Source organism: Ursus arctos, unplaced genomic scaffold, assembly GCF_023065955.2.
Source record: "Ursus arctos isolate Adak ecotype North America unplaced genomic scaffold, UrsArc2.0 scaffold_4, whole genome shotgun sequence".
Lineage (NCBI taxonomy): Eukaryota > Metazoa > Chordata > Mammalia > Carnivora > Ursidae > Ursus > Ursus arctos.
In genome coordinates this window covers 32073650-32099711 of record NW_026623056.1, presented here as the reverse complement: position 1 = coordinate 32099711, position 26062 = coordinate 32073650, and the positions used below count along the sequence as shown (strand labels likewise).

The window sequence follows — 26062 nt, the reverse complement described above, 5'->3', positions numbered from 1 at the left end:
TAATTTTTTCAAATTGTTGGATACTGAATGTGGACTATCTTGAAAGTAAGAATCTTGTGGAGGCCAAAGTGTTAATGGAACTCCCATATCTCAAGGGGTTTTACCTTCGAGAAGTATACTATGTTCTCATGGTAAAGATCTGAGAATGATCTCCTCAGGGCTCTGGAAAGAGAAGGGGAAGAATAATCATTGTAAAATACACCCAGGTATATTCTATAACAAAGATCTAATTTCCTGGGGAAAAGACTGCCAGAGCCTTATCCCAACTAAGGGAAGGGTAGTTCTCCAACTTTACCTCCCTTTAGCTTCCCTTTCACAAAGTAGGGGAAAAGACTATACCACTGGAGATACCTCAGTGAAGGTCATACCTCAGACACATAAGGCTATTAAAAGACTGGAATTTAATCACAGTATTATTTAACACGCCCCTCCCCCATACCTTATCACAGCACTAACCAGGCTCTGGTATAGTGACAGAGTAGGCTCTCTCTGAGGAGTAATAGAGAAGTCTGAAGTCAAGAGTGGTGAAAAAAACAAAAGCAATAGAGATATTTGATGTCTCTGACATAAAGAGCTACATAAAACATCAAATAGACCTAGAAAAATTAACATAAGTGCTTATACTAAAGGCCATTGACCTCAGTTTTTATTAACCTATATCAACATACCTGGCTCTCAATAAAAAATTACAGAGCATTCCAAAAGCAATTGAAATGCAATCTAAACAGATAAAGCAAGCATCATAACCAGACTGAGCTATGACAGAGATTATGGAATTATTAGACAAGGAATTTAAAATAACTGTAGAATATTCCAAGAGCTTTAATGTAGACACTGTAAAACACATCTAAAAATATATAACATGTATGTAAAATGGGTAATATAAGCAAAGAGATGGAAATTCTAAGAAATAATTCAAAACAAGGGGTGCCCATCTGTCTGTCAATTAGGCACCCAACTCTTGATTTCAGTTCAGGTCATGAGCTCTGGGTCATGGAATCAAGCCCTGTATCAGGCTTCTTGCTCAGCATGGAGTCTGCTTGTTCCTCTGTCTCTGCTCCTCATGCCTGCTTTGCTCTCTCTCTCTCTCTAAAATAAATAAAATCCTTTTTTAAAAAAGAAATTTCAGAAGGAAATGTCAGAAATCAAAACACTGTAGAGAAATGAAGAATACCCCCACTGGGCTTTTTAATAGACTAGACTCAAAGAAGGAAAAAAATCTCTAAGTTTGAAGATAGGTCAATAGAAATTTCCCAAATGGAAATGTAAAGAGAAAATAATGGAAGAAAAACACATTAGAATATTCAATGATGGTGTGACAATTTCAGAAGGTGTAAATATAAATGTTATTGAACTACCAGAAAGAGCAGAATAAGCAGATAGAAGAACAATATTCAAAGTAATGATGGCTGAGAACTTTTCAGAATTAACAACAGAAACCAAATTGAAGACCAAGGAATCTCAGAAAACACAAAGCAAGACACATTTTTAATAAGTAAAATTTCAGTAGGCATATCACTGTAGATATATCACCCTTTCCTCCTATCTTTGCCAACCCTGTTGCTTCTTGTGTTTTGGATTTTAGCCATTCTGACAAGTGTAAGGTGATACCTCATTGTAGTTTCGATTTGCATTTCCCTGATGATAAGTGATGTTGAGCATCTTTTCATGTGTCTGTTGGCCATCTCTATGTTTTCTTTGGGAAAATTTCTATTCATAACTTCTGCCCACTTTTAAATTGAATTATTTGGTTTTTTCTTTGCATTGAGTTTTATAAATTCTTTATATATTTTGCATACCAACCATTTATCAGATATGTCAGGTGCAAATATCTTCTCTCATTCCATAGATTGCCTTTAGTTTTGTTGATTGTTTCCCATGCTCTGCAGAAGTCTTTTATTTTGATGTAGTCCCAATAGTTTATTTTTACTTTTATTTCCCTTGCCTTAGGAGAGAGATCTAGAAAGAAGTTTTTGACCAATTTCAAAGAAATTACTGCCTGTGTTCTCTTCTACGATTTGTATGGTTTCAGGTCTCACATTTAGGTCTTTAATCCATTTCGAGTTTATTTTTGTGTATGGTGTAAGAAAGTAGTGCAGCTTCATTCTTTTGCATGTAGCTGTCCAGTAGTTCCAATATCATTTGCTGAAGAAAGTCTTTTTCCGATATTCTTTCCTGCTTTGTCAAAGGTTAATTGACTATATAGTTGTGGGTTCATTTTTGGTTTTTCTCTTCTGTTCCATTGATTTATGTGTCTGTACTGTCTTGATCATTACAGCTTTGTAATGTAACTTGAAGTCTGGAATTGTGATACATCCAGTTTTATTTTTCTTTCAAGATTGCTTTGGCTATTTAGGGTATTTTGTGGTTCCATACAAATTCTAGGATTATTTATTCTAGTTTTGTAAGAAATGCTGTTGGTATTTTGATTGGGATTGCATTAAATGTGTAGATTGCTTTGGGTAATATAGTCATTTTGACAATATTTGTTCTTCTAGTCCATAAGCATGGAATGTCTTGCCTTTTCTTTGCATCATCTTCAGTTTCTTTCATTAATGTTTTGTAATTTTCAGGGTATAGCCCTTTCACTTCTTTGCTTTATTCCTTGGTATTTTATTCTTTTTGGTTCAATTGTAAATGAGATTGTTTTCTCAATTTCGCTTTCTGCTGCTTCATTATTAGTGTATAGAAATGCAACAGATTTCTGTACATTGATTTTATATCCTGTGACTTTACTGATTTCATTTATCAGTCCCAGCAGTTGAAGTCCTTAGGTGTTTTTTTCATTTTATACTATATGTCATCTGCGAATAGGGTAAGTTTTACTTCTTCCTTAGCAAATTGGATTCCTTTTATTTCTTTTTGTTGTCTGATTGCTGTGGCTAGGAATTCCAGTACTATGTTGAATAAAAGTGGTGAGAGTAGCAGTCCTTATCTTGTTCCTGACCTTAGGGGAAAAGCTCTCAGTTTTCTTCATTGAGTATGATGTTGGCTGTGGGTTTTTTATTCAAGGCCTTTCTTATGTTGAGGTATGTTCCCTCCTAACCTACTTTGTTGAAAGCTTTTATCATGAATGGATATTGTACATTGTCAAATGCTTTTTCTTCGTGTATTGAAATGATCATATGGTTTTTACCCTTTCTTTTATTAATGTGATGTATCATGTTGATTGATTTGCGATTATTGAACCACCTCACATCAGGAATAAATCCCACTTGATTGTAGTGAAGGATTTTTTTTAATGTATTGTTGGATTTGGTTTGTCAGTATTTTGCTGAAGTATTTTACATCTGTTTTCATCAGAGATACTGACCTATAGTTCTTCTTCTTCTTCTTCTTCTTCTTCTTCTTCTTCTTCTTCTTCTTCTTCTTTTTTTTGGGGGGTGTCTTTATTTGGCTTTGGTATCAGGTTTAATACTGGTCTCATAGAATGAACTTGGAAGTTTTCCTTCCTCTTCAATTTTTTGGAGTAGTTTGAGAAAAATAGGTATTAACTCTTCTTGAAGTGTTATATAGAATTTGCCCGTGAGGCCATCTGGTCCTAGACTTTTGTTTTTTGGTAGTTTTTTGACTACTTATTTCCATCTCCTTGTTAGTAATCAGTCTGTTCAAATTTTCTATTTCTTCCAGCTTCACTTTTGGCAAGTTATATTTTTCTAGGAATTTATCCATTTCTTCTAGGTCATCCAGTTTGTTGACGTATAATTTTTTATAATATTCTCTTACAATAGTTTGTATTTCTGTGGTGTGAGTTGTTATTTCTCCTCTTTAATTTCTGATTTTTTTTTATCTGAGTCCTTTTTAAAAAAATTTTGTGAATCTGGTTAGAGGTTTATGAATATTGTTTCTTTTCAGAGAAACAGCTCCAGTTTTCATTGATCTGTTCTATTGTTTCTTTAGTTTGTATATTATTTATTTCTGGTCTAATTTTTTATTATATCCTTCTGCTGGTTTTGGGTTTTGTTTGTTGTTCTTTTTTCTGGCTCCTTTAAGTGTAAGGTTAGATTATTTATTTGAGGCTTTTCTTGCTTCTTGAGGTAGGCTTGTATTGCTGTAAACTTCCCTCTTAAAACCACTTTTGCTGTCCCAAAGGTTATGGCTTGTTGTGTTTTCATTTTCATTTGTTTCCATGTATTTTTTTATTTCCTCTTTGATTTCCTTGTTGACCCATTCATTCTTTAGTAGCATGTTTTTTAACCTCCACGTATTTGTAGTCTTTCCAGATTTTTTCTTGTGGTTGATTTCTAGTTTCATAGCATTTGGTCAGATATATAGTATGACCTTGCTCTTTTTGAATATGTGGTCTATTCTAGAGAATGTTCCATATGCACTTGAAAAGAATGTTGTCTTCTGCTGTTTTGGGATGGAGTGTTGTGAATATATTTATTAAATCCACCTGATCCAATGCGTCATTCAAAACTGTTTCCCTGTTGATTTTCTGTTTTGTTGCAAGTGGGGTACTAAAGTGCTCTGCTGTTACTGTATTAGTGTTGATTAGTTCCTTCTTTATGTTTGTTAATAACTGTTTTGTATATTTGTTGAGTGCATAAGTATTTATAAGTGTTATATCTTTTGTTGGATTGTCCCCTTGGTGATTATTGAGTGTTCTTTGTGTCTTGTTATGGTCTTTGTTTTAAAGGATATTTTCTCTGATGCAAGTATTGCTACCACTGCTTTCTTTTGACATCCATTTTCATGATAAATGTTTTTCTATCCTCTCACTTTCAATCTGCAGGTGCCTTTGGTCTGAAATGAGTCTATTGTAGGCAGCATATAAATGGGTCTTGTTTTTTTTTTAATCCATTCTGTCATCCTATGTCTTTTGATTGGAGTGTTTAGGCCATTTACATTGAAATTATTTTTGGTAGGTATGTATTTATTGCCATCTTATTACTTGTTTTATGGTTGCTTTTGTAGTTCCGCTCTGTTCCTTTCTGCCCTTGCTGTCTTGTTTCATGGTTTGCTGACGTTCTTTCATGACATACTTGAATTCCTTTCTCTTTATTTTTTGCATATTTATCAGTGGTTTTTTATTTGTGGTTACCATTAGGTTTTTATATATCATCATCTGTATAGAGTAGTTTATATTAAGTTAATGGCTGCTTAAGTTTGAACCCATTCTTCTTCCTCCCTCCATATTTTAGGTATGGTTTCATAATTTATGTGTTTTTATTTTGTGAGTTCCTTGACTGATTTTTACATATATACTTTTTAAAAAAATTATTTTATTTTATTTTTTTTTTACTGCCCTTGTGCTTCCTACCTCTCTTACTCTTATGGTCTTTCCTTTCTACTCAGGGTCCCTTTTAACATTTCTTGTAGGTCTAGTTAAGCAGTCATGAACTCCTTTAGCTTTTCTTTGTCTGGGAAACTCATTATCTCTCATTGTATTCTGAATGATAATCTTTCTGAATAGAGTATTGTTGGCTGCAAATTTTTTCCTTTCAGCACTTTGAATATTTCCTGCCACTCCCTTCAGGCCTGTGGAGCTTCTGCCCAAAACTCTGCTGATAGCCTTATGGGGTTTCTCTTGTATGTAACTGTCTTCTTTTCTCTAGATGCTACTTTTTGCCATTTTAATTACTCTGTGTGTTGGTATATACCTCCTTGGGTTGGTTTGATTTTGTTGGGTGATCTCTATGCCTCCTGGTTCTGGATTTCTGTTTCCTTCTCCAGATTAAGGAAGTTTTCAGCTATTATTTCTTCAAATAAATTTTCTGACTCCTCTTTTCTCTGTCCTTCTGAGATCCCTATAATGTGAATATATTTAAGCTTCATGGAGTCCCTGAGTTCCCTAAGTCTATTCTCATTTTGCATAATTCTTTTCTCTCTCACTTTCTCAGCTTTGTTACTTTCCATTACTATCTCCTCCAGGCTGCTACTTTATTCTTCTGCTTCCTCTAGCCTGCTATTTATTCCATCAAGTGTATTTTTCATTTCATTTATTATGTTCTTCATATCTAAATGGTTCTTTTTTTATTTCTTTGTTAAGTTTCTCACTGATTCTCCCACTCTTTTCTCAAGTCCAGTATCTTTATGATCATTACTTTAAATTATCTATCGAGCTTATTACTTATATCCATTTTGCTTAGGTCTCTTGCTGTGGTTTTGTCCCATACTTTAGTTTGCATATTCCTCTGTCTTTTGATTTTGTTTAACTCTTCTTGTTTTTCTCTGCATCAGAAAAGTTAGCTATGTTTCCTCTCTTTGAAGTTATGGCCTAATGAAGAAGAGGTCCTGTAATGCCCTGCAGCGCAGTGTCCCCTGTTCACCAGAACCTGGTGCTTCAGTTTTGTCTCCTATGTGTGTTGCGTGTGCCCTGCTCTTGTTTCTTGGCTGCTTTTCCCCTCATTCTCATCATCTGCAGTGACTCTCTTTGCCTGTGGTGGGCAGTGTTTGGTCCCTGTAGTGTTAGTGGATCAGTCTGGGGCTGCCTTGGGTTTGAGTTTAGTTCAGACCATGTGTTTGCCAGATGCAGTAGGAGCAAACTGTAGGATACTTTCCCTGTATTATCCCCTGAGAAGCTTTCATTGGTGGGTGGGGCCTGCAATCAGATCAACTATCTGCCTCCAGTCCCCTGCTGGGCCTGCCATCTGACTGGTCTGTGGTTATATTCCCTTCACCCCATGGCAGGAATCACTGTGGAGTGGTGCTGGCCCCTCTTGGGGCTGCTTGCACACTGCCAAGTTCATGGACCAGTTTGAATGGGCTCCAGCCAAGAGTATTTTGGAGGTGTTTGGGGGGCACAGTGTCCATAAGGTTTGCATGCTGGTGAGAGGGGACATGCTGTGTCTGGGACCAGGCAGGGTGAGGCATGCAGTTTTAACAAGGTATGAGCCAGTCTGTTTGTAAAATAAGACCTGTTGCAGTTGCCAGGACCTGGGTAGGCTAGTGCTGATCTGCAGTGTGTGCATGGGTGGGGCCCGCAATTTTCTTTCTTTTTTTTTTTTTTAAGATTTTATTTATTTATTTGACAGAGACAGCCAGCGAGAGAGGGAACACAAGCAGGGGGAGTGGGAGAGGAAGAAGCAGGCTCCCAGCAGAAGAGCCTGACGTGGGGCTCGATCCCAGAACGCTGGGATCACGCCCTGAGCCAAAGGCAGATGCTTAACGACTGCGCCACCCAGGCACCCCAAGGGCCCGCAATTTTAACATGGTGCATGGAGATCTTCTTTGGAAAGTGGCCCACCACTGCCCACAGGGACTGAGGCCCACAAAGCATGCAGGTCAGGAAACAAGGTGTTGGTAATGTTTGTGCTGGTCTTCTGGGGGAAGGAACCCATAGTGCTATGACTGAGTCAAGTGTGCCTGGAAATGGTAGACCCACCGAAGCCTGGTGATCCAGGCTTGGTGAAAGCAAGTTAGGTAGTGAATGTTGAGCCTGTATTGGTTCCCATAGGTGGCTGTGGGTGCAGGCCAGGAAGGCAGGAGGAGAAAAGAAATGGCACCTGCCAGCATCTTTGTTCCTGAAGAAGTCCCTTAGTGAACCCTGCCCCTCCAGATGTGCTTTGAGATTTGTAAATTAACTTTCCCTCCAGTCTGCCCCAAATGTTTTCCAAACTTTTGCTTCTGTGCTATGTATGTGGGCTGTTTATAGTGCTGTCTCGTTAAGAGTGGAAACTCAGCTTCCTATGCCCTCTCGGCTCTCCCAGAACTGAGTAGCTGATTTTTAAAATTCCAGGCTTTAAGTCAGGCTGGTTTTAAGAACTCACAAAATTTGGCCCCTCTAGTTTTCAAAGCCAAATATTATGGGGATTTTCATCTTCCTCTTGTGGGCTCCCCAGTGTGATAGTCTGTTTCTCTCCTTTCTCTATCCCTGATGCGCTCTCCCTCCTGTGGACAACCCATGGTCCGTTTAGCTTCCCACCACGTCTCTCTTCCTAACCTCTTCGATGTGGCCTACTCTCTACCTTTTGTTGTAGAGTTTGTTCTGCCAGTCTTGTTTTCTGTATTATTTACACTGATGTTAGTGTTATCTCATTATATTCATGGGATGAAATGAGCTTAGAGTCCTCCTACTTTGCCATCTTCCCATCTTCTCTTATCTCTTGTCTTGACAGGCATTCTAACAAGTGTGAGGTAATAGCTCATTGTGGTTTCAGATTTGCATTTCTCTGGTGATTATTGATGTTGAGACTCTTCTTATATATGTATTGGCCATTTGTATGTCTTTGTGAAAATGTATTCAGGTCCTTTGTCCAATTTTTTAAAAATTTTGCTTTTGATTTTTATGAAATCTTTATACATTTTGGAAATTAACCTCTTATGTGATATATGGTTTACAAATATTTTCTCCCATTGTACAGGTCATTTCTTCATTCTGTCAATTGTCTTTTGCTATCTAGAAGCTTTTTAGTTTGATGTAGTTCTGCTTGTTTATTTTTACCTTTCTTGTTTGTGTTTTTTGGTGTCGTATGTAAAAACTCATTGCCAAGATCAATGTAAAGGAGATTTTTACCTCTGTTTTCTTGTAGTTTTGTGGTTTTAGGTCTTACATTTAAGTTTTTAATCCATTTCATGTTAATTTTTGTGAATGGTGTGACAGAGGTTCAATTTCATCTTTTTTATATGTGAATATCCATTTCTATAGATAGAAGACACCCAATAGACTTTATTGAAGAGACTGTCATTTCCCTATTGTGTATTCTAGGCTCCCTTGTCAAATATCAGTTGACTGTATATGGGTGGGTTTATTTCTGGGCTCTTGATTCTGTTTTATTGGTATGTGTCTCTTTTTATGCTAAAATCATACTGTTTTGGTTACTATAGCTTTCTAATACAGTTTGAAATCAGAAAGTGTGATGCTTCCAGTCTTATTCTTCTTTCTCAGGAGTACTTTGGCTTTTTGGGATCTTTCCTATTCCATAAAAATTTTAGGATTTTTTTTCTATTTCTGTAAAAACTAGAATTTTGATAGGGATTGCAACAAATCTATACATAGATGTGAGTAGTATGGACATTTTAACAATATTAATTCTTACAGTCCATGAACACAGGATATTTTTCTGTTTGTGTCTTCTTCAATTTTTTTATTATTATCATATTTTATAGATCTTTTACCTCCTTAGTTAAATTTATTCCTAAGTATTTTATTGTTGTTTTTGTTTGTATTTTTGTTTTTTGCTGTTGTAAGTGGGATTGTTTTCTTTATTTCTTTCTGATATTTTGTTGTTAGTGTATAGAAATGTAACTGATTTTTGTATGTTGGTTTTGCATCCTGCAACTTTACTAAATTCATTTATTAGTTCTAATGTTTTTGGGTATTATCTTAGGGTTTTCTATGTGTAATATTATGTCATCTGCAAAGAGAGACAATTTTGCTTCTTACTTTATGACTTAAATGCCTTTTATTTCTTTTTCTTGTCTTACTGTTCTTCCTAGGACTTCTAGTACTATGCTGAATGGGTATGGTAAGAGTGGGCACTGTTGTCTTCTTGATTTTAGAGGAAAGGCTTTCAACATTTTAAATCAAGTGTGATGTTAGCTCTGTGCTTGTGATATATGGCCTTTATTATACTTAAGTATGTTCTTTCTATACCCAATTTATTGAGAGTTTTTTCATGAAAAGGTGTTGGATTTTGTCAATTTTTTTTTCCTGCATCGTCTGGAGAATCATGATTTTTCTTTCATTTTGTTAATGTAGTATATAACATTTATCGATTTATGTATGTTGGACCATCCTTGTATCTCAATGATTAATCCTACTTAGTCTTGGTGTCTGATTCATTTTGTGTGCTGTTGAATTTGGTTTGCTAATATTTTGGAGATAATTTTAGCATCTGTGTTCATCAGGGGTATTGGCTGTAGTTTTCTTTCCCTATACTGTCCTTATCTGGATTTGGTATCAGAGTAAGGTTGACCTTGGAAACTTAGTTTAAGGGTGTTTCTCCTCTTCATTCCTTTATAAAACTTTAAGAAAGATTGGCATCAATTCTTTAAATATTCTCTGGAACCATCTGTTCTTGGGCTTTCCTTTATTGGGAGGTTTTGATAATTTTTTTAAAGATTTATTAATTTGTTTTATTATTTTTTAAAGATTTATTTATGTATATGTATTTGAGAGAGAGAGAGCAAGCATGAGCAGGAGGGGGAGAGGGGGAGGGAGAGAGAAACTCAAGCAGACTTCACACTGAGCGTGGGTCTTGACACGGGGCTCAGTCTCATGACCCTGACATCATGACCTGAGCCAAAACAAAGAGTCATATGCTTAGCTGACTGTACCACCCAGGTGCCCCCTCTTTATTTATTTTTGAGAGAGACAGTGAGAGAGAGAGCACGAGTGTGAGCAGGGGGAGGGGCAGAGAGAGAGGCAGAGCGAATCTCAAGCAGATTCTGCACCACGCACAGCCTGACATGGAGCTCGATCTCATGACCCTGAGATCATGACCTGTGCTATAACCCAGAGTTGGACACAACCAACTGAGCCACCTAGGTGCCCCAAGGAAGGTTTTGATTATTGCTTCAATCCCTTTAGTCATCGTTAGTCTGCTTAGATTTTCAGTTTCTTGATGATTCATTCTTTGTAGGTTTTATGTTTCTAGGAATTTATCCATTGCTTTTCAGTTATCCAGTTTGTTTACATATAATTGTTCATAGTAGCTTCTATGATTCTTTGTATTTCTGTGGGATCATGTGTAATGTCTTCTCTTTCATTTATAAGTTTATTCAAGTCTTCTCTTTTTTTCTTAATTACTCCAGCTGAAGGTTTGTCAATTTTGTTTATCCCTCCAAAAAATGGCTCTTAGTTTCATTGATTTTTTTCCCCTATTGTCTCTTTAGTCTCTATTTTAGCTATTTCCACTATGATCTTTATTATTTGCTTTCTTCTGCTAACTTGGGCTTAGTTTGTTCTTTTTCTAATTCCTTTTGGTGTAAAATTAGGTTGTTTATTTGAGATCTTTCTCTTATTTTTGGCATTTGTTGCTAAAAATTTTCCTTGTAGAACTGCTTTCCTGTATCCCATAAGTTTTGGTGTGTTTTGTTTTCATTTCCATTTGTTTCAAGATTATATGATTCCCCTTTTGGTTTCTTCTTTGATCCATTAGTTGTTCAGAATTGTGTTGTTTAATTTCCACATATTTGTGAATTTTCCAGTTTTTCTCCTGTTACTGATTTTTCATGTAATAGCACTGTGGTCAGAAAAGATACTAGAAATAGTTTCAATCTTCTTGCTTTGTGTTCCAACATATGACCTATCCTGGAGAATGTTTTGTATGCACTTAAGAATGTGTATTCTGGTTTCTTGAATGGAATGTTCTATATATGTCTGTTAGGTCCATTTTGTCTGTAGTGTTATTTAGGTCCACTGTTAGTTCTGTCTGGATGATTTCTCTAATGCTGAAAGTGGGATATTTAAGTGTTTTACTACTATGGTATTGGCTTCTATTTCTCCCTCCAGTTCTAATATTCGCTTTAAATATTTAGGTGCTCCAGTGTTGGTGCTTATGTATTTATAATTGTTATATCCTCTTGATAAATTGACCCCTTTATCACTATATTGTGACTTTTTCCTCTTGCCACTGATTTTGACTAAAGTCTGTTTTATCTGACATTAGTATAGTGCATGGAATATCTTTTTCCGTGCCTTCAATTCCTGTCTAAGTGTATCCATAAAGCTAAAGAGAGTGTCTCATATAGACCACATATTTTGGATCTTGTTTTTTATCTGTTTAGCCCCTTTTGTGTCTTTTGATTGAATAATTACTTTATTTACATTTAAATTAATTGTTGGTAAGTACTTACTATTGTCTTTTTATATTGTTTTCTGAATTTTGCAGTTCCCCTGTTTTTTCATCTCTTAATTTGTGTTATTTTTTGTAAAATTTTTATGTGCTTTAATTCTTTTCTCTTTACCTTTTATGTAAACACTACAGATTTTTTTTTCTTTTTGGTTACCATGAGGCTTGTGTAAAAACATCTTAGAGATATAACAGTCTATTTTAAGCTGATAACAACTCACTTTCAATCACATACAAATACTCAACAGTTTTACTTTTCTTCCCCCAACATTTTATGATATCGTCATATTTTAAATCTTTATATATTGTGCATCCATTAACAAATTAGCTATAATTTTTAAAAATATTATCTTCAGTTTTTATAATAGAGATAAAAGTGATTTATATACAACCATTACAGTACTGGGGTATTCTGAATTTAACTATATATTTACTCTTATGAGTGAGTTTTATGCTTTTATGTTTTTATGTTGTTACATAGTGTCCTTTCATTTCCACTTGAACTCCCTTTAACATTTTTTGTAACAGCAGGTTTAGTGATAATGAACTCCCTTAACTACTCTTTGTCTTTATCTTTCCTTCATTTCTGAAGGACAGTTTTGCTGGGTATAGTATTCTTGGTTGGCAGTTTTTTTCCCCCCTTTCATTACTTTGAATATATCGCTCCACTGCCTCCTGGCCTGCTAGATTTCTGCAGAGAAATCCACTGATAGTCTTATGTGGGTCCTTTGTAGTGACAAATTGCTTTTCCCTTGTTGCTTTCAAAATTATCTCCTTGTCTTTGACTTTAAGCATTTTGATTATAATGTTTCTCAGAGTAATCTTTGGGTTGATCTTGCTTGGGTTCCTTTGAGCTTCCTGTACCTGGATGTCTATATCTTTTCCAGGATTTGGGAAGTTTTCAGCTGTTTTTTTTTTTGCTTGTTTGTTTTGTTTTTGTTTTTAAATAATCTTTCTGCTTCTTTCTCCTCTTCTTTATCTTCTGGGACTCTCATGATGCAAATAACCATTTGCTTGTTGGTATCGCATAATTTACCTAGGCTTTCTTCACTCTTTCTTATTTTTGTTCCTCTAAGTGGGTAATTTCAGATGATTTGTCTTTGAGTTTGCTAATTCTTTTGTGTGATCAGGGCTGTTATTGAAGCTCTGTTTTGAATTTTTCATTTCTGGCATTGTATTCTTGAACTCTAGGATTTTTCTGTTTGGTTCTTTTTTATAGTTTCTGTTTCTTTATTAAATGCATTTTGTTCATGAATTGTTTTCCTGTTTTTGTTTAACTATCTGTGTTCTTTTGCATTTTCATCCAGGTTTTTAAAAATGATTATTTTGATTTCTTTGCTGGACAAATCATAGATCTCCATTTCTTTGGGGTCCATTACTGGAGTGCTATCAGTGTTCTTTGGTGGTGTCATATATGGTTGATTCTTCATGATCCATGTTGCCTCGCACTGGTGTCTATGCATTTGTAGGAGAAAACACCTCTTTCAGTCTTTATAGACTGGAAGATAAAGACCTTTTCTTGTCCCATTCCCTGGGCTGATACTGTTATCTCCAGACTTGCAGCCAGTTATGAGGCTGTCACTGGATCTGCAGTGGAGTCTGTGATTGGGCTTGTTACTAGAGCTTAGGCCAGTGTGGATCACTTCTGGTTCCTGGGTGCTTGCAACTGCCTCTAGTACCTTGTCAATAGGGTGGTACTAGACAAGCGTCCACATGTAGGTCCTACTATCAGGTAAGTAGTCAGTGGGCCTGTGATCAGGTAAATGGTGGGTGTGGCTCCCGTCAGATCCCCAGGAGAACTGCTGCCTAGTTACTGGATGGCTTCTTCGGTGTGCAGGATTGATCCTGAACTGTGGCTAAGAGGTGCTGGAACTGAGCCTCATGGCTGTTTCACATCCCACAGCCAAGATTAAGGTTTGTAGACCTGGCTCTGGGTACACAGATGGGATATCTCCCTTCAAGTCACTGGATAGGTTGGATTGGTCCCTGACCATGGTCAGATGGGCTAAGCCAAGTACAGGGCCCTTTCAGGATCTTTTGGGGGTACAGTTGTTTTTCTTACCAGGTTCCTGTGCCTGTAGGACTGCTCATGGATTGAGGCTGGGAGGGGTTGGTACCCAGTATAGGGATCTCTGGGAGTACAAACAGGAGTGTCTCCTGCTAGGTCTCTGTGGCAGCAGGACTATTCACAGATTGCAGTTGGAGGAGCTGGAGTTGAATATAGGACCCTTTCAGAGTCATCAGGTTTGTAGCCAGGAATGTTTCCCGCTGCGGCCCTGGACCCTCAGGACTGCTGGCTGACTATGACTGTGAGGAGGCTGGGCTCATGTTTTGGCCCTTTTAGGATCCCTGTGAGCACCGATGGGAGTGTCTGCAGCCTGGTTCTCAGGCCAACAGGCCTACTTGTGGACTGTGACTGGAAGGCCTGGGGAGTAGAGGATGAGTCCCTTTCCAGATTTTCAGATGCACAGATGGGAATTTCTTCTGCTGGGACCCTAGGCCCTCAGGACTGCTGGCAGACTGACAGACTATTGCTGTGAGGAAGATGGAGCCACATATAGGGCCCTTTCAGGATCTTTAGGGGCACAGACAAGAGTGTCTCCAACAGGGTCCCTATACCAGCAAGATTATTCCTAGACTGTGGTTGGGGTGGGCTGGAGCCCAGTTATAAGGTCATTTCAAAATCTTTGGTCTGACTGAATTTGGTGGGGTTACCTCCAGTGGTCCCACACTGTAGCCAAGAAGAGCTAGAGCTGGTTCAAATACCACTTCTGGATCCACAGCTGAAATGAGGTCTATATGACAATCACCTGATATGTGGGTGATGCTTTCAGGTCTCTTGGCATATAACACATGCTGGTGACAGACCCCAAGCTGAATAGGCTATCTATAGCTGAGTTCTCAGGAGTACAGAGGTATTTCTGTTTCTGTAGCTGAGACTGCAGTCAGGAAATCAGCTGCTTGGGGTAAGTAAGCCTGCCTTCCCAAAACAACTCTCTTCATTCTAGGACTGCACTGTGGTTTTGCAGTCTCCTATCTAGGTCTGGAAGCTCCCAAGAAGGCACTTTTGTTTGTGCATGGATGGAAAATTATTGTTGTCAAGGAGGGGATATGTGCAAGAGATGTCCTATTTGGCCATTTTGTTGATGTCCTATGCTATGTAATATAATTTGTATCAACTAAGATTTTTGACCCTTAGTTTTTACTTTAATCATTAATATTTGTATTAATTAAAGTGTTAGAATCCTTGACTTTTAATGTATTAGACTTGGGAGACCTGGCGTTGATTGTTATTGCCAACATGAAAGTGGTGCAGCTGTCCTGCAGCTCCAATTCTTGATCAATGAGGTAAGGGTTTTCTTGACTATTTCTCACAGAGACATACATACTACATTAGTTGATGTGATCTTTTTTATATTATGATATATAAAATATATTTTTTATTTAACTATGCTATTTTTTATGTATTCTAAATGTTTAAAGATATATATATGTGAGATATTATTCATGGTCACATTTCTTATAAAAAACTACTTCAGTATTTGTCAGTTTATTAAATTTTAAAGGAGAAAGGTTGCATATACCAGAAGATTCTGTTGTTATTATTATGCAGCATAATTTACAGATATAATTGTTTACATGTTTTTTAAAAAATTACTACAACTCTCATTGCTCCATTGACTATTAAACTTTCTTCAGCATACTAATTTAAATTATATAATCAGCATTAACTTAATGTTTTGCCCTTATCTTTCATGAAATAACTTTTTCAGTTATTTACCTATGGGTTCTGCTATCTGTATATATATTCAGATATATTTATTGGTACATATATGCATTTGTATTAATTTATATATCCATAGCTATTATGACAATTGCCTCCTTACCCTATCCCTATTCTATAGACCTGTGGTGATGAGGAACTTCCCAAAGACAAAGTATGTATTTATAAAGCTTGGAAAAGTTACAGATCTTCTATTAGTTAAAGGCTTCTTAAGGCCATATGGATTCATATTTTTTACTCACGTTTTAAGTGGATCATTGTGTCTTTTAGATCTGTTTTCAGTTAAGTGAGCTGTCAATGCAAAAATGCCTTAAAAATTTGTTCCATACCAAATTCAGGCACTTAGCAGACTAAACTCAATGCCTTGAGAAAAAAAAAAAAAAAAGTACTGCTGGTTGTTTTCTTATGGAATGAATGATCTTTTTTTCAATATCTCCATATATTTTCATAAGTTTTTCTCTAAGAATTTTATAATCATAAACATGGGTAAAATGGTTCATAGAATTTTCTATCAGAGACACTTAAAGCATGAAAAATTTGTGATGTTGGCAGATGTCCACCTTTTAACTCTCTCAGTTCAGACTCTTTCTCAGAAGTCAGTGGGATTCTCCTCATTGACAAACCTAGCGTATTTTACCTTGTAGGTATACTTGCTATGGGGTACCACAATGAGAGAAGGAGATAAGAAAAAAAGGGAAACTAAAAAAAATATTTTATTGTAATACTTGTCATTAGTATTTAGAATGCCAACCTTTTTGAAGTCTCAGTGTTACTCTGTAGCTCCTATTGGAGAGATCTCAGCCTTCTACATGGCTGTGTACTAGCAGGCATAACTTGTTTCCAGGTGGTTTTCTCTGGTTTCGATCCTCTGAGAATCATCTTCAAGTCCCTAACTTTGCCTCTGTGCTGAATAACTAAGTAAAAAGACAAGCCTTCAACATGTTTTTGTTGTTTACATTGTCTAGCCTGAACTAGAACCCTGCACTCAATTTCTTTACCTTTTCGCAAACTTCCTAGTCTCTGACCTCAAGGCTGGTGTTTCTATTCAGTTTTTAATGTTTTCATAGATCTTTATTACTTGTGCTTATGGATTCACTTTGCTTTTATAGATAAGCCCTAGACACTCTGCTGATGTGCTTACTTTCATGTGTCTTATAATCTCTGTTGGTGGTGTTATGCTCACTGGTCCTATTCACGTCCCTCCAAAATGATAAGTTGTCTACTATTTTTATCATAGATTTAATAATACTTCCTTCCATGATTTATTTGGCTGTTATTATTATATGTTATTGAATATATACTGCATTAATTCCATTGCCCTTGGCATATTATATGTAGCACATAACTATTTAGAGAATGTTTTATTAATTTCATATATCATGTTCTATCCTCACCCTATTCTAAGTGTATTTCCATTGTCCTTAGAAAGGAGATCAGTATCCTGTATTTAAAAAAAAAATCAAGCACTTGCAAGCAATCCTAGTAACATTCCAGTTTGTATATTAGTAACATTTGGGGATGGTTTATAAATAAAACAAGCAAACAAACATAAAATTCCTGAAGGCATATATAGAATACATTTTATTCCATGGAACGTAATTTTGTATGAGCTCATGTTAAAATGTATATATCAATGTTGTATACCTCTTTTAACATGTGTATTTATATACTTACAAATATGCAAATTATATACACTTTTTAACAAATTTTAATGGATATACTCTTGGATCATGATTTGTGTTTTAAAAGCTATTTTCTGAGCCTAAAATCACAGGTACACAATATGAAGAGAAGCATGATAGGATACATGAGCATTTTTGTCTAAATGGTCTTCTGTAACAGTTTCTATCTTCTCTCCTTTAATTCCTAAAGAAGAAATAAATCCTAGGAATTTCAGTATAACTATATCTGATCATCTAAATGGGATAATCATTTTATATCTGCAGTTGATATTATAAACCATGAAAGGTTACTTGTAACAGATTACTTTGGAAAATATGAAAAGAATTTTGGGTATATTAGGATACCATGATTCTGCAAGATCTCTTCTAAAGAACACATTCAGGAATAGGGTGTTAAGATGGCGGAGGAGTAGGGGTCCCCTTTTTCAACCAGTCTCCTGAGTTGAGCTGGATATGTGCCAGACCATCCTGAAAACCCACGGAATCAGCCTGAGACACAGGAAGATACATCTGGATCTCTACAAATGAACATCTCCAGCGCTGAGTATTGAGGTACGAAGTGGGGAGCCGTGAATCCGCGCACAGATATCGGAAGATAAACGGAAGGGGGAGGGAGCCACCGTGCTTGGGTGCTGGGCAGCGGTAGCCATCTGCACTGGGGAGTGGGCTGGACTCACGGACCCACACCCGTGAGAGAGCAGACTGAGACTGTGAGCCTGGGAACATGCGTGCGACCAGACTGAAATACGGAGCTCTGGAGCGCTCACTGGAACTAGACCGGAGCCAGGAGCTCGGGAGCAGGCGCGTGTCCAGACTGACAACCGGGGCTCTGGAGCACTCATTGGAACTGGACTGATACCAGGAATTCAGGAGTGCATGCGTGAGAGCTGACCGAAAACCAGAGCTCCGGAGTGAGCACGAACCACACTGAAACAGAGAGCTTGGGAGCGCGTGCAGCAACCGGGGCAGCTGGCAGTGTTAGAAACACAAAGGACAGAGACATGCCAGCCCTGGAAATGAGGGCTGGGACACCGACTGTGGGGTGCACAACCTGGGACACTACAGGGTTTTTAGCAGCACCAACAGAAACAGAGTTAAAGAGGCTAAGAGAGCTCAGTGGAGAACAGACAGTGATCTCTCTGTTCTGAGACAGAGGCTAGGATTCAGCCACTCCTGCTCTGACTCTCAGAGGAGCCACAGAAAACCACCAGGGAAAGCCGCCAGAGAACAAAAGCTCGGAAATACCAGCTCACATTGTGCCCATCCCCATACCCCATTGCAGGGGACAGGAAGACTCTACCCAAACGGGGTTGCCTGAATATCAGCGCAGCATGCCTCTCCCCCAGAAGGCAGGCTGAAAAATCAAGAAACCCACATCCCTAAGGTCCCTATTAAAAGTGCACACTGCCTGGGTCCTGGTCAACAATTTGGGATCTGGACAACCCCGCAACCTCTCATTAGAATGACGAGAAGGAGAAATGCCCCCCAGCAAAGAAGAGATAATGAGTCTGTGGCCTCTGCCACACAACTGATGGATATGAATATAATCAAATTATCAGAAATGGAGTTCAGAGTAACAATGGTCAAGATGATGTGTAGACTTGAAAAAAATGTTAATGAAAATATTAACGAGAAAAGAGAATCTCTAAGGGCGGAAATGAGAATGAATCTAGCAGAAATTAAAAATGCTATGAATCAAATGCAGGCAAAACTAGATGCTCTGACATCCAGGGTAAATGAGGCAGAGGAATGAATCAGTGAATTGGAGGATGGGATGGTAGAAGAGAAGGTTAAAACAAAAACTTGGCTCAAAAAAATCCAATCTCAAGAACATAGGTTACGGGAGATTACTGACTCAATGAAACGTTCCAATGTCAGAATCATTGGGATCCCTGGAAGGGTGTAGAAAGAGAGAGGTCTAGAAGAGATATTTGAACAAATTGTAGCTGAAAACTTCCCTAATCTGGCAAAGGAAACAAGCATTCACATCCAAGAGGCAGAGAGGACCCCTCCCAAGTTCAACCACAACAAACCTATGCCACATCACGTCATAGTGCAATTCGCAAATATTAGATCCACGGATACAGTATTGAAAGAGGCCAGGGCGAAAAAATTTCTCACGTACAGAGGCAAAAATATCAGAATTATGTCAGACCTGTCTACAGAGACCTGGAATGAGAGAAAGGGTTGGCAGGGCATTTTTAAAGCTCTGTCCGAAAAAAACATGCAGCCAAGGATCCCTTATCCAGCAAGGCTGTCATTCAGAATTGATGGAGGGATAAGGACCTTCCAAGATCGCCAGACACTGACCAATTTCGTAACCAAGAAACCAGCCCTACAGGAGATATTAAGGGTTTTTTTTTTTTTTTATAAAAGTAAAAAGGCCCCAAGAGTGATACAGAACAGAAAGTCACAATCTATAGAAACAAAGACTTCACAGGAAACATGACATCATTAAAATTATATCTCTCAATAATCACTCTCAATGTGAATGGCCTAAATGCTCCCATAAAACAACACAGGGTTGCAGATTGGATAAAAAGACATGACCCATCCATTTGCTGTCTACAAAAGACTCATTTTGAAACTAAAGATACATCCAGACTGAAAGTGAAGGGTTGGAAAATCATTTTTCATGCTAATGGACCTCAAAAGAAAGCTGGGGTAGCAATTCTCATATCAGACAGATTAGATTTTAAACTAAAGACTGTAGTTAGAGATACAGAAGGACACTATATTATTCTTAAAGGATGTATCCAACAAGTGGATATGACAATTATAAATATCTACATCCCCAACAGGGGAGCAGCTAGATACACAAGCCAACGCTTAACCAGAATAAAGAGACATATAGATAAAAATATGTTAATAGTAGGGGACCTCAACACTCCACTATCAGCAATAGACAGATCACCTAAGCAGAAAATCAACAAAGAAACAAGAGCTTTGAAAGACATACTAGATCAGAAGGACCTCACAGATATATATAGAACACTACACCCCAGAACAACAGAATACTCATTCTTTTCAAATGCACATGAAACGTTCTGCAGAATAGACCATATTCTGGGTCACAAAACAGGTCTCAACCGATACCAAAAGACTGAAATTATTCCCTGCATATTCTCAGACCACAATGCTTTGAAATTGGAACTCAATCACAAGGAAAAATTTGGAAGAAACTCAAACACTTGGAAACTAAGAACCATCCTGCTCAAGAATGATTGGATAAACCAGGAAATTAAAAATCAAATTAAACAATTTATGGAGACCAATGAGAATGAAAACAAAACAGTCCAAAACCTATGGGACACTGCAAAGGTGGTCCTAAGGGGGAAATACATAGCCATCCAAGCCTCACTCAAAAGAACAGAAAAATCTAAAATGCAGTTTTTATATTCTCACCTCAAGAAGCTGGAGCTGGAATAGAAGAACAGGCCTAACCCACCACAAGAAAGCAGTTGATCAAGATTAGAGCAGAGATCAATGAATTAGAAACCAGGAGCACAGTAGAGCAGATCAACAGAAGTAGAAGCTGGTTCTTTGAAAGAATCAATAAGATCGATAAGCCACTGGCCAGACTTATTCAAAAGAATAGAGAAAGGACCCAAATTAATTAAATTATGAATGAAAGGGGAGAGGTCACAACCAACACCAATGATATTGGAAGGATTATTAGAAACTTTTATCAACAGCTTTATGCTAATAATTTAAACAACCCAGAAAAAATGGATGCCTTCCTGGAAACCTGTAAACTACCAAGACTGAAACAGGAAGAAATTGATTATTTAAACAGACCGATTAATTATGAAGAGATTGAAGCAGTGATCAAAAACCTCCCCAAAAACAAGAGTCCAGGGCCTGACAGATTCCCCAGGGAATTCTACCAAACATTCAAAGAAAATAAGAGCTATTCTCCTGAAGCTGTTTCAAGAAGTAGAAACAGAAGGAAAACTACCAAACTCATTCTATGAGGCCAGTATTATTACCTTGATCCCCAAACCAGGCAAAGACCCCATCAAAATGGAGAATTACAGACTGATATCCCTGATGAATATGGATGCCAAAATTCTCAACAAGATCCTAGCTAATAGGATCCAACAGTACATTAAAAGGATTATCCATCACAACCAAGTGGGATTCATCCCTGGGATTCAAGCGTGGTTCAACATGCAATGCAAATCAATCAGTGTGATAGATCATATCAATAAGAAAAGAGTCAAGTACCATATGACCCTCCCAATAGATGCAGAAAAAGTATTTGGCAAAATACAGCATCCTTTCCTGATTAAAACCCTTCGGAGTGAGGGGTAGAGGGTACATTCCTCAATTTCATAAAAACCATCTATGAAAAGCCTACAGCAAATATCATTCTCAATGGGGAAAAGCTGGAAGCCTTTCCCTTAAGATCAGGAACATAACAAGGATACCCACTCTCGCCATAATTATTCAACATAGTACTAGTAGTCCTTGCAACAGCAATCAGACAACAAAAAGAGATAAAAGGTATCCAAATCGGCAAAGAAGAAGTCAAACTGTCTCTCTTCGCAGATGACATGATACTCTATATGGAAAACCCAAAAGAATCCACCCCGAAACTACTAGAAGTTATAGAGCATTTCAGTAATGTGGCGGGATACAAAATCAATGCTCAGAAATCAGTTGCATTTCTATACATGAACAATGAGACTGAAGAAAGAGAAATTAGGGAATCCATTCCATTTACAATACCACCAAAAATCATACATTATCTCGGAATTAACTTCACCAGAGATGTAAATGATCTGTATTCTAGAAACTACAAATCACTCTTAAAAGACATTGAAGAAGACACAAAAAGATGGAAAAATATTCCATGCTCATGGATCAGAAGAATTAATATAGTTAAAATGTCTATGCTACCCAGAGCAATCTACACTTTCAATGCCATCCCGATCAAAATACCAATGACATTTATCAAAGAACTGGAAAAAACAGCCCTTAAAATTGTATGGAACCAGAAAAGGCCCAGAATCACCAAGGAATTGTTGAAATGGAAAAACAAAGCTGTGGGCATCACGTTACTGGGTTTCAAGCTCTACTACAAAGCTGTGATCACAAAAACAGGATGGTACTGGCACAAAAATAGACACATAGACCAATGGAATAGAATAGAGAACCCAGAAATTGACCCTCGGCTCTTTGGGCAACTAATCTTTGACAAAGCAGGAAAAAACATCCAGTGGAAAAAAGACAGTCTCTTCAATAAATGGTGCTGGGAAAATTGGACAGCTACATGCAAAAGAATGACACTTGACCAATCTCTCACACCATACACAACGATAAACTCCAAATGGATGAAAGACCTCGATGTGAGACAGGAATCCATCAAAATCCTAGAGGAGAACATAGGCTGCAACCTCTTCGACGTCAGCCACAGCAACTTTTTTCATGACACATCTCCAAAGGTAAGAGAAACAAAAGAAAAAATGAACTTTTGGGACTTCATCAAGATAATAAGCTTCTGCACAACCAAGGAAACAGTCAAAAAAACTAAGAGGCAGCCCACGGAATGGGAGAATATATTTGCAAATGACACTACAGATAAAAGGCTGGTATCCAAGATCTACAAAGAACGTCTCAAACTCCATACTCAAGAAACAAATAAACAAATCAAAAAATGGGCAGAAGATATGAACAGACACTTTTCCAATGAAGACATACAAATGGCTAACAGACACATGAAAAAATGTTCAACATCATTAGCCATAAGGGAAATTCACATCAAAACCACATTGAGATACCACCTTACACCATTTAGAATGGCAAAAGTTGACAAGGCAGGAAACAACAAATGTTGGAGAGGATGTGGAGAAAGGGGATCCCTCCTACATGTTGGTGGGAATGCAACTTGGTACAGCCACTTTAGAAAACAGTGTGGAGATCCATTAAAAGGTTAAAAATTGAACTACCCTATGATCCAGCCATTGTACTACTGGGTATTTACCCCAAAGATACAGACGTAGTGAAGAGAAGGGCCTTATGCACCCCAATGTTCATAGCAGCATTGTCCACAATAGCTAAACATGGAAGGAGCCGAGATGCCCTTCAACAGATGACTGGATTAAGAAGATGTGGTCCATATATACAATGGAATATTACTCAGCCATCAGAAAGAATGATTTCTCAACAATTGCTGCAGCATGGACGGGACTGGAGGAGATAAGCTAAGCGAAATAAGTCAAGCAGAGAAAGACAATTATCATATGGTTTCACTCATTTATGGAACATAAGAAGTATGAAGATCCGTAGGAGGAGAAAGGGAAGAGGAAAGGGGGGGTAAACAGAAGGGGGAATGAACCATGAGAGACTATGGACTCTGGGAAACAAACTGAGGGCTTCAGAGGGGAGGGGGGTGGGGGAATGGGATAGGCTGGTGATGGGTGTTAAGAAGGGCACATATTGCATGGTGCACTGGGTGTTATACGCAAGTAATGAATCATGGAACTTTATATAAAAAAACTAGGGATGTACTGTATGGTGACTAACATAATATAATAAAAAAACATTATTAAAAAATAAAGAACACATTCAGTACTCTAGATTACCTTCAGACTTCGTCATAGGGCAAGGATTGGCATTTTTAGCTGGGAAACTCGTAATAGTAAAAGTCCTGACATAGTTTAAGTTGTCCTTACTTAACTCAAGTAAATAGTTTAAACATATTTATGTATGAAATCATACATGGCCACTAGTTTTCTGCCCTTGTGGTGTCTGCCATATTAAGAGGTAGAAAACATCCTATTGTTTTTGAAATATAATTCATCTGTATTTGGATGTAATGAAAAAAAAATTGGTATTATTTTTGTAGTTATACTGACTTCTAGCTGGAGAAGCATTTTCTTTTATTAAAGATGTTTTCTTTTATCATAGATGAAGCTGCTTTTTTTTTTTTTTTAAGATTTTATTTGTTTGAGAGAGAGAGAGGGGGCGGTTGAGTGGAGGGCAGAGGGGCAGAGGCAGAGGCAGAGGGAGAGGGAGAAGCAGACTCCCTGCTGTGCAGGGAGCTGACCTGGGGCCTTGGATCATGACCTAAGCCAAAGGCAGACATTTAACCGACTGAGCCACCCTCGTTCCCCATAGATGAAGCTTCTTGAAACAAGTTACTTATTGAAAATAAATTATACCAAATATACTTTTTAGATAGAATATATACTTTCCAACTGTACAGAAAATCCTTGCAAATGGTGAATTTTTTTATGACCAGATTGCAATTTTAAAACTGGGTTGAATATTTTCTTTTCTGGAAGCTACATAGTATGTGTGTGAATATTAGAGACAAGAAAATTAAACTTAGTTTTTCCCAAAGAAAATACAAAAATCCTTAATAGTTCTAATGATGCTTACAGTAATTATTTCTCTCTAGTGGCAAATGCATATTCCTTGAGCTAGTCATTCATACCAATATATGTAGTAGTTCACTTGCTTTCTACTTAGCATTCTTAGCCTTCCTAAGTATATACAATTGTTTTTCCTTATATTTCCAGGTTTTATAGATACAAATAACTCTTCAAGTAGTGAAAAATTCAGTACATTAGCTTGTTGTTTTTGCTTAACAAAAAACTCTAAGGAAGTCACTCAGTTTGTCTTCTTTTTTGTTTTCAGGGTGCTTTGGTTAGTGCAAGTTCAGATGACACCCTTCATTTGTGGAATCTTAGACAAAAAAGGCCAGCTATTCTTCATTCTCTTAAATTTAACCGAGAACGGTAAGAATGTCTGAATTAAACAATTTCTTGATGTATGAGAAAAGTGTTTCCTGAGAAGTTTAAGGTTAACTTTCAAAAGACTAGTTTTTTTCAGAATCTCAATCTTAATATCTAGAAATAATGCTTGCTTTTATAGTAACTCATTTTCATAGAAAATTCATAGAACATTCATAATCGATTAGATTCAATCATCTAATGGGGAACTTCTAACATTTCTGTTCTTGCTATAAACTGGCACAGCAGCAGTGATGCATTTTTCTTTCCCTAAGGCCACGGTGCTGAAAACTCAGACCTAAAATTTAAAAGTGAAGTAAATACAAAATGTTTTTTTACACCTTTTGATCATGGCCGTTATGTCCTACACTAAACTCTTTTGCTTAAATATTTTAACATGAAGAAAATCCCTGAAACAAAAGTTTTAGATTCGAAAAATGTTGGTACTAAGAGTTAAGCAATACTACACATACAAGCTTAATGTTTTCCAAGATGGAAATTTGATGAGAATTTAGATTCCCCCATTTTAGAATGAAATATTAGTAATCAGAAAGAGAAAATTAAATGAATGGATATAGGAGAAGTTACTAGATTTTATTTGTACAAACTACCAAACTTTAATGTTTCTAATGTTGGTGTCAATTAGACCTAGAACATAATTTACATCTACTCAACTGATAATCCACCTGGAGATAAGTAAAATTTGTATTTCATTACCTGTCTGTAATTCAACTGAAAAATAACCTGATATTTGTTTATTATTTGGAAAACAATTTAACTCTTTGCAGTGAATGAGAAGGGCCATCACAGGAAAATTTGATGTTAATGAAAGAAAAAGAAACCCCTGAGAAGTAAATTTACACAGATTAGCAAGTACTATTCAAATTGAGGTAGGTGAATAATGGAGGCAGGCAGTCACTGCTAAGAACTCAAGGTAGTGCTTATTTTATTTTGTTGAATGGTAATAGTTTAATAAGGGATTGTCAGCATATGGACAGAGTTTAAAGAAGTAAATCTGTTTTTATAAGTATGTGAGAAAAAAGGATGGCAGTTATGCAGACATTCTTTTATTTACCTGAAGTTTTTCTTTTTTTACTTGTGTGCATACTGTACTATTTA

At 37.1% G+C, this 26062-nt stretch overlaps 1 protein-coding gene across 1 annotated transcript in view; it reads left to right on the top strand.

Annotated features, from left to right (window-relative positions):
• Positions 1-26062, top strand: part of STXBP5L (syntaxin binding protein 5L) — a 425975-nt gene that overhangs the window by 116983 nt on the left and 282930 nt on the right. Inside the window, exons 4-5 of the mRNA XM_044382469.2 lie at positions 15005-15086; positions 24849-24949. Coding sequence (XP_044238404.1) covers positions 15005-15086; positions 24849-24949 — 183 coding nt within the window. The remainder of the gene's footprint in view (positions 1-15004; positions 15087-24848; positions 24950-26062) is intronic.